At 45.7% G+C, this 16476-nt stretch overlaps 1 protein-coding gene across 1 annotated transcript in view; it reads right to left on the bottom strand.

Annotated features, from left to right (window-relative positions):
- Nucleotides 1-14340: 14340 nt before the first annotated feature.
- Nucleotides 14341-16476, bottom strand: part of NXPH3 (neurexophilin 3) — a 19532-nt gene continuing 17396 nt past the window's right edge. Inside the window, exon 2 of the mRNA XM_044675117.1 lies at nt 14341-15344. Coding sequence (XP_044531052.1) covers nt 14640-15344 — 705 coding nt within the window. The 3' untranslated portion in view covers nt 14341-14639. The remainder of the gene's footprint in view (nt 15345-16476) is intronic.

Raw genomic sequence — 16476 nt, 5'->3', positions numbered from 1 at the left:
CTTCCTCATCATGATTTCCTCTTATAGTTCCATCATCTCTTTCACACTCCTTCTATTACTTACTGCTCCCTCCCAGTCCCGTTCCCTTAAAGTAGACATTCCCCCAAATTCTGCCTTTGCTACCCTCACACATTTTGACTTCAACTATTACTTTATACATAAAAATCAATAGCTTCAGTCCTGGCCTTTCCTCTAAGCTTCAGACTTACATGTCAAACTGCTTAGAGGATGAGTGGTTTTGTACTGGGATGTTCCCTGCCCCCCCCTCCACATTAGATTCTACATCTAAAACCAAGTTATTATCTCTCCTGAAAAACCACCTCTTCCTCCTGACTTCATTATTTCTGCTTATGGCACTACTCTTCATGCAGCTGATTTGTGTTCAAAAAAAATCTCGGGTTTGATGAGTCAGCATTGATTATGCACCTGCTAAATGCTGGGGATACTTTAAGGGACAAAAGGTAGTTTCTCCCCTCCAGGAGCACACATTCCACTAAGGGAATCAAGGGCAAAAACTACAAACAGGGTATATATAGGAAAAGTAGGAAATAATGCATAGAGAGTAGGCACTATTATGATTATGAGGGATTGAGATTATAGAAGATTTTAGTTGGGACTTGAAGGAAGTCAGGATTAGCAGTAGGAAGAGAGGAGGAGGGAGAACATTCCACACAAAGGGATGACAATAACTTCCCAGGGCCACGATGGATGGAGTGTCTTTGTGGAACAGCAAGGAGACCAGTTCATCTCTGACTGCTCTCCCCTTTTATTTATTTTTTTTATTTTTTTTTTAAACCCTTAACTTCTGTGTATTGGCTCATAGGTGGAAGAGTGGTAAGGGTGGGCAATGGGGGTCAAGTGACTTGCCCAGGGTCACACAGCTGGGAAGTGTCTGAGGCCGCATTTGAACCTAGGACTTCCTGTCTTTAGGCCTGACTCTCAATCCACTGAGCTATCCAACTGTCCCCTGCTCTCCCCTTTCATATCCAGTTCCACCCCTGTAGCACCTCCAGCAGACATCTCTTGCTCACAGTTGCCAATGACACTGCAACTATGAATAGACTATAATTTTTCTGGATCAATAGTCCCCTGATAAGTGTAAAAAGTAATAGCTAATGCTCACTTGGGGCTTAACTTTGTGCAAGGGTAGTTAAATAGAGGCCTGGATAGAGCACTGGGCTTGGAATCTGGAAGACAGCTTCTTGGGTTCAAATTTGGCCTCAGACACTAGCTGTGTGACCTCTGGGCAAGGCACTGAATCTTATTTGCCTCAGTTCCTCATCTGTCGAACTGGGGAAGGAAATAGCAAGCCACTCCAGTATCTTTGCCAAGAAAATCCCAGATGGGGTCATGAAGAATCAAATATCTGAAATGACTGAACAACAAATAACTATGTGCTGGGCACTGGATTAAAAGCTTTACACTTATTTATCGTCACAACAACCCTGGGAGATATGTGCTATTATTGGCCACATTTTACAGATGAAGAAATGGCGACATTAAATGACTTGCCTCAGGGTCACACGGTGTCTGAGGCCAGATTTGAATGTAGGTTTTCTTGACTTCAGACCCAATGCTCTATCCATTGCATCATCTAACTGCCTAGGAATCTAGATTCATAAAAAAGAAATTGGCTTGGGACAGCTGAGTTGCTCAGTGTAGAGAGCCAGGCCTAGAGATGGGAGGTCCAGGGTTCAAATGTAGCCTCTGACACTTCCAGCTGTTTAACCTTGGGCAAGTCACTTTACTGCCATTGCCTAGCCCTTACTGCTCTTCTGCCTTGGAACCAATACTTAGTATTGATTCTAAGACAGAAGATAAGGATTAAAAAAAAAAGTTGGCTTAAATTGCTATAGTAAAACTAAAAAGGTAAAAATATTTTTTAAAAATCCTGAATTAGAAGGCTTGGGAGCAATCATGAAAAAATGTTATGGAACCTCCTTTCCTAAAGATCTCTGAGGAAGAAGGAATACAAATTCCTTACAGGTGTATACCCTCTAGAGTTTGTAAACAGTTTCACAGATATCTCATTGGATCCTCACAGTAACCCTGGGAAGCAGACAAAACAGGTGGGTAGTATCCTTGTTTTATACAATAATAAACTAAGACTTGGCAAGGTTCTGTGACAGCTAGTAAATGGCAGAAGGAACCAGTTTAAAGCAGTATTTCTTAAATATTTTTAGTCCACTTTGGTCAGAGGCAAAAATCAATCAACCATCTATTCTAACCACTTTCACTAGCCATTAGAAATAGAACATAACCTATTACAGTTTGTTCAACAAACATGGTTTGATTCATTTATGTCTAATTCCTCATGGCCCCATTTGGGGTTTTCTTGGCAAAGGTGCCAGAGCAATTGGTCATTTCCTAATCATTTGATGGAGAAGGAAACCAGAAACCAATGGGGTTAAGTGCCTTGCCCAGGATCACACAGCTAGTATGTATCTGAGGCTGAATTTGAACTCGGGTCTTTTTGAATCCAGGGCTGGCACTCTACTGCATCGTGAATGTCTGCCATGTACCCATCCTCCTGTGAGGTGCTGGGGAAGATACAAAGTTTAAATCTGATAAAGTCTGTATTCTAGTGGAGCTTGAGGAAAGGTTATTTTTTAACTTGGAACGGGGGCAAGGATTGAGGCTAGGGAGGGCTTGAACATTAAAGGATAGCTAGGTATACTACAAAGCAGTCAAAAGTGCACACCCTCCTCCCCCACCAGGCATAAAGGAGATACAGTGACCAAAAGCATGAGCTCAGAATTGTAGCCTCTTGGCAGGAGAAGCAAGTAGTTCAAACTAGCTGAAGCAAGAGAGTATAGGAATAGAGGACCATGAAATAAAGGTAGAGAAGTGGAGTGACAGGATTCTTAAGAGAGACCTTAAATGCTAGGAAAGTCATTTGAATGCAGGCGATGGACAAAAGGAAGCTAGCCATTCAATAAATCAACTTTTAAAAATTGTATTTTGTCAATGATCAATCACTTTTTTTCCTTTCAAATCCTTCCTTTCTCATCTTTTCCCCTCTCCAAGAAAAACAGAGCAAAAACCCATAGCAGATATGCATAGTTAAGCTAGGCAGAGTCCCATACTGGCCATAGCTAAAGATAAGTTTCATTCTTCATCACTTCTCTGGCAGGAGGTAGGTCACATTCATCATCTCTCCTTCAGAATCACAGCTGATCAATTTATTGATCTGAGATCTTAAGTCTTTTAAAGTTGTTCATTCTTCCAATGTTTCAACAAGTATTTATTTATTTATTTGTTTGTTTGTTTATTTATTTTAAAAAAAATTTTTTTAAACCCTTGTACTTCGGTGTATTGTCTCATAGGTGGAAGATTGGTAAGGGTGGGCAATGGGGGGTCAAGTGACTTGCCCAGGGTCACACAGCTGGGAAGTGGCTGAGGCCGCATTTGAACCTAGGACCTCCTGTCTCTAGGCCTGACTCTCACTCCACTGAGCTACCCAGCTGCCCCCAGTATTTATTTTTTTTAACCCTTCCCTTTTTGTCTTGGAGTCAATACCATGTATTGGTTCCAAGAGCTAGGCAGTGACGGCTAAGAGACTTGCTCTGGGTCACACAGCTAGAAAGTGCCTGAGGCCAGATTTGAGGTCAAATTTGAATCCAGAACCTCCTGTCTCTAGGCCTGGCTCTCCATCTGATGAGCCACCTACCTGCCCCCTCAAGTATTTATTAACCACCTAGTATTTGCCAGACACTGGGCTAGATGCTGGGGTTGCAATTACTAAGAATGAAACAACCTCTACTCAAAATGGCAGCATTGGCGGAAGATGTGGCATTCAGTGCAGAGCCAGCTCTCAGGTGGCTGCTCCATTCCCCCTCTTCCCAGCACCTGATGACAGTTTTTCATGTCCCACCCCTCTGTCCAGCTGCCCAAAGCAAGCACTTTCTCCCTCAACTCTCTCCAGTAATCTGGGAGCTCACAGCTTTAATTTGCCCTCTGGGTACTCCAATTTGGGGGAAAAGATTTGCCAAGGAGGAATAACCAAATCTGCATGTGTGAGAATTTTTTTCCCAAGCAGTATGATTTAGGTCAGTGATTCCCAAAGTGGGTGCCACCACCCCCTGGTGGGTCCAGGGAGGCAGTGATGGCCAGACTTTTTTTTGTATTACATTCTATTCTGAGTTCAACAAATAGTTTCATAATTTCCAGGGTGCTAAGTAATATTTTTTCTGGAAAGGGGACAGTAGGACAAAAAAGTTTGGGAACCACTGATTTAGAAGAAAGAGAAGATGGGAACAGTAGGTAGCTCAGGGATTGAGCACCAGGTCTGGAGTGGGAAGACCTGGGTTTAAATCTGGCCTCAGATGCATCCTAACTGTCGTGGCTCTGGGAAGTTATTGTCATCCCTTTGTGTGGAATGTTCTCCCTCCTCCTCTCTTCCTACTGCTAACCCTGACTTCCTTCAAGTCCCAACTAAAATCGCATCTTCTATAATCTCAATCCCTCATAATCATAATAGTGCCTTCTCACTTAACGCCATTTACCTAGCTCTTGCCCCAAGACAAAGTAGAGATTAAAAAAAGAGAGAATGAGGTGGAAACTCTTTTCAGAGGTAGGCAGTCAAGTGGTAATGAAGACTTGTATGTACTACGCAATGGGAATGGTATGAAGTAGAAGTAATGGGTGAAGATGTCAGAGAGGCAAATTTCCACTCAATGAAAGTAAAAACTTGGAGAATTAGAGCTGTCCACTGTTGACATGTTGGTTGCTTTCGCTGAACTGCTTTTTTTTTTTTCCTCTCATTTTTTCTTGTTCCAGGAGATGGCTCGATGGGTAGGAGAAGGGGGAGGAATCTATAGGGAAATGAAAGAGATACAAAAACAAGTGTTATAAATAAAACTTTTCAAATTTGTCTTAGAAAAGAATTAGAGCTGTCCAAATAAATTGGTTCAGGAGATATCCAATTCCCCATGTCTAGATATCTTTGCAGAGCTTAGATGCCTTTTTTTTAAGTGGGGGTGGGGAATATTATGGCGAGAACCCCTGGATAGGCTGGAATTGCTGTATAGATGACCTACGAGGTCATCTACCAGCACTGAGATTCTTTGGATGCCAAGGACATTTCCAAGGTTCCATTAGCAGGTCATGGGAACTGACTAGTTATGCAAGGTAAAGAAAGTCGGAGAGACCCAAGAATTTGAACACAGGCTGACTGGTGGTTCCACTGAAAAACAGTGAAATTTAAAATAAAAAAAGAGGAAAGATTGGTAGGAAAGAGGAACTCAAATTTTGGACATGTTGCTTTTGAGGTTCTAGGAGGACATTGGGATAGAGATGATTGGTAAGCAGTTAGAGATGGGGGTCTATGACACTGCAATGAGCTCCTGAGAGAGGCTGCAGGTTTTGTGAAAGATAATGTGCCATCTTGGGTGGTGTGGTCCTGCATTAGAAGAATGCAACAAATAGGCATTGATTAAGCATTTCCTGTGTGTTAGGCACTATGCTAAGGGCTGGGATCACAAAAAGAAAATTGGGACGGTTTCTGCTTTCAAGGAGCTCAATATTCTAATTGGAGGAGATATATAAAAGGCAGGTTTATGTTTATATTTAGTTCACGGCAAATGAAAGGTCAGGCAATACTTAGCAGGGAAAGTAGCAGGACAGATGGCAAGGCTCAGAAGAGCTTGAGGACTAAGGAGGCAAGGATGATTTCTCTCATACCAAGAAGAGAATAGGATTAAGGTCAGTAAAATGGGATTCTAGGGCAGCTAAGTGGCATAGTGGACACAATGCCCGACCTGAAGTCAGGAAGATGCCTCTTCTTACGTTTAAATCTGACTTCTGATAGCTGTGTGACCCTGGGCAAGTCACTTTACCATTTTTACCTCAATTCCTCATCTGTCAGATGAACTGGAGAAGGAAATACCAGACCACTCCAGGATCTGCCAAGAAAATCCCAAGTGTGGTCATGTCTGAGTAGGACATGACTGCAAGGATTAAAGAAAAAGCAAACAAACTGGGATTCTGAGATATTGCCAGCAAAGGGAGAGACTGGGGTGGGGGGAGCATTCGGCAGGCATCCTTTCGGAAGTTGAAAGTTGAACAACAAAGGTTATTTGGGGAAGGGAAACAAGGGGTATTGGATGTTTTCTCAGCTTGGTAATCAGAGTTTCTTTGAGTGACCAAGATCTGACTTTTAAGGTCATGTCTGATGACAAATTGGGGGGGGGGGGGTTGGAAGGAGGGCAGGAAGGGGACAGTTACAGTACTTAAGTTGTGCCTCACTGTCCCTTTTCTTCATCTTTTGACATTAGTTCATTTAAATAGTCCCTGAAGGTTTTACAAAGTGCTTTTCTATATGAGATAATATTATCCCCATTTTATAGATGAGAAAACTAAAGAGCATTGAGCTTAAGTGACTTGCTCAAAGTCTTACATAAGTATCAGGGCCAAGATTTAACTGTGTAGACTCCTAGACTCCAATAATGGTGCTTTTTCTATTCCACTCCTGAATTCAAATCCGGTCCCAGTCACTTCTTTGTGAGCCTGGGCAAGTCACTTAACCCTATTTGTCTTTAGGATCAAACATGTAGGCTTCATCAGTGTCACTTGTCCAGCCAGCAAGAAAAATGAACAAAAAGGTTTAAGGCTTTCCCAAATGGAAAAATTTGGCACAGGAAAAGGCAAAGTCAGCTGTGGTCATGAATTTGGATCCAGGAGTCCTGTTTCTGGATTGTTTGCTTTTTTTTTTTTTTTTAACCCTCACCTTCTGTCTTAGAATCAATACTGTATATTGGTTCCAAGGCAGAAGAGCAGTAAGAGCTAGGCAATGGGGGTGAAGTGACTTGCCCAGGGTCACACAGCTGGGAAGTGTCTGAGGCCAGATTTGAACCCATAACCTCCCATCTCTAGGCCTGGCTCTCCATCCACTGAGCCACCCAGCTTCCCCCCGTTTTGTTTTTTTTATAAATCCTTATCCATTTTCTTGGTATTATTTCTAAGTATCCTCCTCTGAGTATTAATTCTAAGTATTGTGGCAAGAGCTGGGCAATTGGGGTTGAGTAACTTGCCCAGGATCACACACCTTGCAAGTGTCTGAGGTCAGATTTGAACCCAGGACCTCCTGGCCTGGTGCTCTGTCCACTGAGTCACCTCCCTGCCCTTGGGCTTAATCCTTTCTTCTGGAAAGGGTCATGAATCAGTGTAACACTGCTTGGTTTGTTGTTTTCTCATCTTTCAGTAATGTCTGACTCTTCTTGACCTCATTTGGGATTTTCTTACCAAAGATACTGGAAGGGGTTTGCCATTATCATTTGACAGATGAGGAAATGGAGGCAAACAAGGTCAAGTAACTTGCCCAGGATCTCACAGTTCATAAGTGCCTGGGTTTGAACTCAGGAAAAGGAGTCCTCCTGACTCCAGGCCCAGCACTCTCTCCTCGGAGCCACCCAGCTGCCTTACACACTGCCAGCTCCAAGCCATCGTCTCCTCCCGCCCTTTCTCAACCTTCTGCTCCCCCCTTTCTTCCTCCTTCCTTTTGTCCCCACTTCCCTCTTCCATATTCTCTTTCCTTCTCCTTCCTCTCTTTCAACAGTATTGATGCTTCCAGTTTTCTCCCATTTTTGTTCCCCAGGCATATATCTCAGACCTTCTGCCTCCCCCTCAATTTCCTGTTCTGCTCAGTGGAGTGACATCCTGAGCCAGATCCTCTGCATTACAAAAAAAAAAAAAAAAAAGGGCCGGGGGTGGGGGGCGGGGTGGGGGGAGGGAGAGAATCTACCACCAACCCGCCAGATCTGATATCTGATATGATGTGGCAGATGGCAGCATCAGAATGAGGCAGCAGCAGGCCCTATCGGAGGCCGGGAAACAAGGTGAATGGAAAATGGGGTGTTATTTCCCTGGGCTCCGCGGTTCCCTCCCCGCTCCCACCCCCGGCGACACAAACAAGTTGCAGCCTAATGTGACATTGCCTAATACAGTTTTAAAAACGGTATTATTTAGGCCGGTCCGTTTCCGTAGTCCTTTTACCTGGCTTTCTTTGCATCTCCCTCCTCAGCCCTCTGAAAGATATTTGGTTGAAAGACATTAATAGGAATAATAACACAAGTTTATCTCCCCCTCAAAGGTTTAGCCCCATTTTACAGAGGAGGAAACGGAGGCTTGCAGGGATTCAGCGACTTCTACACGGCGCCTAAGTAGGTTGCAGGACCTGCATTCCAACTCCAGTCTCCTGACCTGATGGGAGGCGCCGCTTCCTTTTGAAATGTGTTCCATGAACAAGCATTTATTCTCTCATTCCCCGCGTCCTTCTCCTCTGTTCCTGAAAAGAAGAAAAGGAGAAACCAAACCTAGTAGCAAATAGGCACGGCCAAACCAAGCCCGATCCTGCACGGGCCGGGGCTGCCCTCTCCACGCTATCGGGCGGGCTGGCGGACTGAATCCCGCCGTCGGGAGCAGTCAACAAGCATTTTCTGAGTGACTTGCAAAGAGATGTTCCCAAACCGGAAGGGAGAACAGCTTTCACCAGTGAGCCCCAGGCTGCTCTCCCCAAGGGCTTTCTGATCTTCTAATAGGCTCAAATTCCGAATCTGTTCAGGTGGTGGCCTGCTTTCACTGCTGCTAGAAAGGAAAGAGAGTCTTTTCCCTTCGCTTCACAGAGACGGCGTCTCAGGGTCTCGGAGCTGCCCCGCGGGGGAGTCCTCTACTTCCGGGGGTCCCCGTCTTAGCAGGCTGGCCTTAGGGGTTCCTTCGGCCTGGATTTCTGGAGTCTGTGCTCCCCAGTTCTGGTCTCTGTAGGACTGAATGAATGTAGCTGCTTCGCTTTAAGTTCTAGATAAGTCTATCTCCTGTTCCAGATGTTTAGGTTCTAGTATTGGTATGATGGAGATGGAGAGAGAGCAAAGAAGCAATGGGAAACGTGACCGGAGTTCCGGAGGGAGTATGATCAGGGCAGGGACACAGTCCATGGATCAAGGGAGTCCCCAGGGTGAGAGAAGAAATATGGTTCTACCCCCAAGGAGATTTTTGTCTAACCCTTGCCCTTAGGGAGTTCTTGCTGTGTTGGGGGAGACATGATCCCTGTCCTCAAAGGACAGCCACAGTCCCCCTCAAGTGTGAAGGGGGAGTCATTGTCTCCCCACCCCCCCAACCCCTAGGAGGATTGTTGGCCCTGTGAATGCTCTTGGTGGAGCTGGGATCTCCCCCTCTTACCAATCACCTTACTTCAGTGGGGAGTTTCAAAGCTGTGTGGTTGCAGGTCTTAATTAAAGGGTCTTAATTAAATTAGGATCCCATCTGGCAGGGATCAGCCAGGCCCTTAATGAGGATCTTATGTCAGCTACACTGGAAAGTGGATGGGGACTTAGCGGAGCAGAGTCTTGAGTTCTGGGGCCAGTGTTATTTCAAATGGGAACCCGAGGAAAACTGTGGGTGGTGAAGAATGTTTCTGCGCCCACCAGGGCTATGTATGAAGCGGATTTGGATGACCCCAGCCCAGAGCTGGAGGTGAAGGGTATGAAATATACTGAGGGAGTACTCTAGCTTTTCAAAGCAATCTCACTTCAAAATAAAAGAATTCTCATCCTGACAAACTAACTTGCTAGGCATCAACCTTTTTTTACACACGGGGAGACTGAGGCCCAAAGACATAAAGTGGCTCACTCAAGGTGTCACATGAGGACAGAACCAGTAATAGAATCCCCTTATTTAGTCAGCCACACTGGAAGTGAAGCTGAAGATTATTGGAAACCCATGGCAGGAAGCAAAGAGATTGGCTCTTCCTTTTATCCAGAGCAGTTTCCAAACCAGTCCTCCTGGCCAACCATCTGGGGGAAAAGAAACCTATTTGGCTGCATCTATGGCCCAGGAGGTGCCGGATTCTCCTTGCCTTAGGCTGTCTGGCAAGGTGCCACTTGGAGAGTAAAAAACCGAGAGAGACCTCACTCTCCTTCTACCATTCCCAAGCCTGGATTTGGGATCTGTCTTCTGCCAAGAAACAAGATCTTCCTCTCCAAGCCCCCTCTCACATGCCACTTCTCTCCAGGGGCCAGTCCTTTCCAACAGATGAATCCCCAGTCCTACTTCTCCAACCATTTGTGGGAGCTGAGAGAAGACAAACCAGTAGTCCACCACCTTGGAACTAGGGAAGGCAACTGCTGATCCCCTGGTGACTTTGGGGTGATTACGAAGTGTCTCCCCTATTTCTCCATTTTGCGCTTCATGGGATTGGGGGGCATCCATATTGCTAGGTGCCGTTCGTCCTCTTGCCTATCCCTACACACATGCATGCACATACAGTCACACACATCGACACACACACACCCAGTCACCAGCTCTGTTGGCAATACCATAGGACTTGGAGTCTTCGGAAGTGACATTTCTCTTCTCCCACTCCCAACCCCGACATTGGATTATCTCCCAATCTGGAACAACTAACTAGCTCATTCTGTACCCCTACTGCCTTTCTCCCAACTTCTCCCCCACTCCCCGTGCACACTATGACCCAGATGTCCGAGCATCACGATCCTTCTCCCCCAGCCAAGCTGCCCACCCACCCACCATTCATCTCTCTGAAAGCCAGGGTCCACGTCATAGTGAGGAAACCTCATCACAGGAGCTGTGCCTCAAGCCCAGGTCACTGATGCTTCTCACTAGAGAGAAGGGATGTGGGTGACTCAGTTTCTGCTTGCTCATCCACAGAAAGAATGGAATGAAGGAGCAAAGACAGCTAGCTCCACTGTCATTTCTCCCTCTACTCTTACCAAAGAGGAACCATCAGAGCACTTGACATTCAAACAGAGCTTTCACATCATGCAGCCCCAAAGGAAAACAAGGACTCGCACAGTTACAGATGGGGAAACTGAGGCCCAATGAGTTTATGTAATCTGTGTGAGGGGAGGACAGAGCTGTAGTTCCCCATCCATACCCACTCCTGAAATTACTTTGTATACATTATGTATTGACTTATCTGTGTTTGTGTTGTTTCTTCTTTTACAATGTAAGCTCCTTGAGGGCAGGACCTGGCTCATTTTTGTCTCTGTGTCCTCAGTGCCTTGCACACAGAAGGCCCTTAATAAATGATTTTGCAAGAATGAATGCCCTGACATCTAGTCTAGGGGTTCTTGTTATTAGGTAGAACTGGGCTTGGCCCTATAGAATGTGGTCCGCACTTCCAGACAGAAGAAACTTTCTAACTCCAGGGAACTTCCATTGTGAGGAGGAGGGAGACACCGCCCTAGCCAACAGAGAAAGAACACTTAGTCTCAGACATGCATGTTAGGACAGGTAACTAATCCGATAAGACCATGTACCCGGCAGCATGGCAAAGCTGTGGGAGAGGGGAGAATGATAAATAGACAGTTGGGTTAATCAGAAGAAAGCCCCTGAAACTTTCACTTGGTGGGGAAGGAACAAGAAAACAGACCCACCATCCTGAGTACAGAAAAGAAAGTTAGGGATAGAAAGCCTGAAGGACAGAGGAAAGGAGGTTAGACAGTACTTTCTAGTGATTCAATCATCTTTCCAGATATAGAGACTCTTTCCAAGCATTCCAAAGGAAGGAGGTTTTGAAGGGAGTGGTCCAAAGGCCTACATGGAAGCATCGGAAGGGGCAGGTTCCATCAACAAGGCTTGAGGACTGACAGAATATTAGGGACGAGAAAGAAGAAATATGGTCAAGAAACTGGGTTATCCAGTTAACTGAATGAGTAGGTTGCATAGGATCATAGATTTGAAGCTGGAAGGACCTCTTTCAACAACCTCATTTTATAGAAAAAGAAACTGAGGCCCAGGGAAACCAAGTGACTCACCCATGGACACACAGGCAGTCAGCATCAGAGGCACGATTTGAATCCTGATCCTCTGACTCCAGAGCCAAGGGCTCTTTCTACCTGACTGTACTGTTTCAAAGGAAATAGATCAATGAGAGACAGGCTGAAAATGAACATTTTTGGTCTTGTCAGAAAAGGAGGGGTGGGCAGGAGGGAAGAGCATCATGGGGTGTGAAATGAAGTAATTAAAATGGAACAACCCCCTGTGTGGTGAGCACTTGTCGGGCATACAAGGCCCTGGGTGTACAGCTGCTATCAGCAGCTGGATCTCTGCAGGTTTGAGGAGCAGGATGAGGGTCAAGGAGAACAAGTGAAGTACAACTCATTTTTCAGATTGATTCTTGGGGAAATGGAAGAGGGGGTCTCTGAAGGTGGGAGGGGGAGATTAAATGGATTACCATCAGTGAGCGTGAGCGTCTCCTTCCTCCCTTGCCCTAACACCCCATCCCCTGATTCCGACCCAGAGGCAATGATATGTACTGGTTCCCCCCCCCCCCCCCCCGAAGGAGAGCTCATTTGGCCAAATGCCAAGGTCCTCTTTGTCTTACCCAACCTGTAAAAATGATAATGTTGACAGCGCATATTAAGAGAGTGAAGGAGACTGAAGGGTCCTGATGTCTGAATCTTCTAGACACCTTTTCTTAAAGGGGCTGGGATCTGGACTAGCTTTGGGGTAGCTCTTCTTTCCCATGCTGACCCCTGAAGCACCTCCCTCTCTTCCTTGGGGCCAAGGGTCAGAAGGCTGATGGGTAGTATTGGTTGCCTAGTAACCAGACTCTCCCAGACCCCACTGTCTCATCTGCTGCTGACAGGCGGTATTGGGTGGTTGGTTCCCTCCAGGTCGCCTCTCACCGCCTGTTCCTTTGTTGACACATCGTTTGATTTCCTACATCTTCCAGAGAAAAGCTGATGACACCAGCTCTTATGACTGACTCTTAACTCTTCACGAGGCACTGACAGTTGCCTCCTTTGGGGAGTGTGGGATGGTGGTGGTGACAGGCACAAACAACAATAATAATATCAAAATTTGAGGACTAGTACTTTCTACGTTTCAAAAGCACCCAAAGTCATGGATTTTCTAGAAACATGTCATGTCCAAATCTAGAAGCCCCTGGGAATCTCACGTTAGAGATGAAGAAACTGGGAGACATTTTTTCAAAAGGAAGCAACTTGCCCAAGGTCACACAGCAATTTAGTGGCCATACTCTGAGCGGAACCTGGGTTTCTTTGCATGATTTTTCCTTTCTTTTTCTCTGTCACACACACTCTCTGAAGTTCGCTTTAACAACATGAACTCTATCTAATTGATCACATAGCTATCCCAAATATCCTCAAACAGCTCCGTGATCCTTGCTCCGTAGCTCCTCTCCTTATCCGCGTGATGCTGACTCTTGGAAAGATAGGAAGAATGAAAAGAAATCCCATAGCGTGCTGCTGGCCACCCCCAACACCCACCATGAGCTCTTTGGCTCTCATCTCTAAGTCTAGAAATGCTGAGATGGACCAATTAGTGATAAGAAAAGAATGTGAGGATGGAGTTTGGGTAAAGCAAATGTCATTTCTCCCATTTAGACAACTAAGATTCCCAAGTCCTGGGAATGCTTTATTCTCTGTTCCAAAAACACGAGTCTGCAAACAGAAGTCCACATTCAAGATAATTTTACAAGACATCCCCCTTGCCCTCCCTTCCAGCCCACCATAACCCCCCACAATACAGACACCACAGAACATCTGAAACAGAGACCCAGTGCCCTCGGTCTCATTCAGCCTTGCTTCTTCCCAAATAACTGGCAACCAACCCCTGAGAGCCAACTGGGGTGGAGGAAGCAAAGATTGCAGAGGGGACTCAGGTGTTCTGTCTTCCCTCCCAAGTGTACTCCCTTTGGGATATGTACCCAATACAGGAGGAAGAGACTCAGGAGGCATTGAGGGCAGAGGAAGGAGAGATCATCAATAGTACATATCTGAATGTCCTTCCATCTGTGACCAGTGAACCATTTGCTGGGGTTAGAAGACTCTCCTCTCCCTGCCCCCCCCCCCCACACCCCATCAGGGAGTATGCCTTCCTACATTGTCTCTGAGTAGATGGTAGGATCACCCTGGAGATCTTTGTTAGCAGGGAAGAGTAGCTCTTGAGGATATGAGATGTGACTTGGGGGGAAGGGGGAGGGTGCTCCATTAACCTAGACCTCAATGATTGATGGTTATCCCTCCCACTTCACACTACTGATCTTCAAGGACTGGGTGCTGGCAATTCTCAAGCACAAAGATGATTGTTTGCTCTAACCCAAATTCATCTTTAGTATTTCCACTCAGGTTATTGGGAATGCCCTTCTCTTGACTGCAAACTATCCTGAGCCCTTCCAACTTTGTACTTTTTCTGAAGATAGCCACCATCTCATGGCTGTCTCTTTTTAAGTACAGTGGCCAAGGAACTAAGGTTCTAGGTGCCTCTACATAACATAATGCCTTAAGATACTTGACTCTAGATTTTGACCAGAGGCTCCTCTAATCCACTTGCCCCAGACCTCTGGAACTCAGTATCTACCCACAACTCATAGTCTCTTGTGAGGCTGTTACCTAGAACCCATTCCTTCTTTATTTCACATGTTTAAGGTTATTCAATAGCTCCCACTCCAAGGCTTTCTTCCTTTTCCTTCTTCCTTGATTTTACTCCGATCATATCCCACAATTCTCTCTCCACTATACCTTCCTGCCTGGGAATCCAGTCTCTTTCCAACCCCATGCCCCCAGGTCTCCTCTTCCTCTGGTGATAAAATCCCCTACAACCCCTGGTGGAGGGGGGGAGGGTCTCTGAAGGCCCTCCCCTCTACCCTCCCCAGAGAATCACCCAGAAGGATAGTAGGGGGCATCACTATGGTAGTTGTAGTCTGGGCACACCTTCTGGACCAGCCGATAGTCTGTGCTGTAGAAGGCAATATAGATACAGATGACCTTGAAGGGCTTGGAGCAGTTCCAGGTAGCTGAACTCTGTGTATGGTCTCGGGAGCAAATTTTGGCAGGGTCATGAGTGCAGAGTGAGGTCCGCCGGCCCCGATCCACCTTCTCCCACTCTACCCGGCAGTTGAAACTCTTGGATGCTTTGGCTTCGATGAAGATTTGCTGCTCTTGGTGGAACTCCACAGCCTTGCTGGGGGGCACTAGGCTGACTGAGATGTTCCCTTGACCAGTGGCATTATGTTGAAAGTGTACACTGAAAGTACCATTGCCATGGTCTACGATCTTCCCTGTGACCAGTAGATTCAATGCCACTGTCTTGATGTTGGAATAGAAGTCGCCCCAGCCAAAGATTTTTTTCAGTTTGGCTGGAGATGCAGCGCTATGGTGGGTATGGGCAGGGGGCTGTCCTGGATCCCCCCAAGACTCTCCTGGTGGGGCCAGCAGCCCTAGGAGTGTGGAACTGGTAATCTGACGGGATTTAGGGGAAAGATGTCCCCGTTTCCGGGGCACCCGGGACCGAGGTTGTCCCTCAGTATCATCATGTTCAGGATCATCAGAGCCAGGAGGGGAGTCATCTTGACCGCAGATGACCTGGTGAGTTGGGAGGAGAGAAAAGTGAGAATTCCATTTGTAGCAAACCTAAGTGGCCAAGTTCTTTCTTCCTCCTCCACTTCCTTGTTACTGACATCATCTCTGGTTTGTAACTCCCTTTCCTCTCTTCCTTGAAGATATAGCTCAAGTGACATCTCCATGAAGCCTTTCCTGAAACCCTCAACAGTTAGGGTCTACCCCTTACCAAACTACTCTGTATTCATCTACTTTGAATTTATTAGTTTTGTTTTTATGCTGTATATACTTCATATGTACTTCTTGTCTCTGCCATTAGATTGCAAGTGCCTTGAAAGTAGAGATTGTTCGAGCAGCTAGGTACCTTTATCCCCAGTGCCTAGCGTGGTACCTGGTACATAGGTGCCATAAATACTTGTTGGTTGATTGATTGAACAAAGGAGCACCCTCTCCTCCTTCTCACTTTAAACTCATATCACACCCTGAATGTCTTCTGCCCTGAGCTGACAGTTGTCCTTGCTCGATTCTTGTTCTCTTTCACTCCTCACATCCCCAATTCCCTATCCTTCTGTGGTAGAAAGAACATTGAACCTGGAGTCAGGAGAGATATGGGTCTGAATTCCAACTTGGACGCTTCCTGAGCTATGTGACCAGAAACAAATCATTTACTTTTTCTAAGCCTGCTTCTCCATCAATAAATAGAAACAATAATACTTACATTATCAATCTCAATGGGTTATTGTAAGAAAGCCTTTTGCAAATCTTAAAGCAACATAGGCGAGTTTTTGCTGCTATTATTATTGGCATCATCATTGTTATGCCTTCAATAATGGTGCTCTTCCTCTTGAAATCTTACTAGCATAGAAGTAGCACAGTCTCCAGGTTGAGAGACCATGTTCAGTCTACAGCAGGAGATCCTACTTGGAAACCAATGCCCAGGGATAAAAATGACTAATAAACAATGGAATATCAACATGGACCAAACCACAAAGAGCTTGTAGCCATGACTGGGGATGTTATATGTGTGTATGTATGTATATATGTGTATAAACACAGATTTGCCTTTTGAGAGAGAGAAAGGAAGGAAAAAGAGAAAGAGAGAGAGAGAAAGAGAGAGAGAGAGAGAGAGAGAGAGAGAGAGAGAGAGAGAGAGAGA

Source organism: Gracilinanus agilis, chromosome 4 (genome assembly GCF_016433145.1).
Source record: "Gracilinanus agilis isolate LMUSP501 chromosome 4, AgileGrace, whole genome shotgun sequence".
NCBI lineage: Eukaryota > Metazoa > Chordata > Mammalia > Didelphimorphia > Didelphidae > Gracilinanus > Gracilinanus agilis.
The sequence above is the reverse complement of the archived record's forward strand: the minus strand, read 5'-3'. Positions and strand labels throughout refer to the sequence as shown.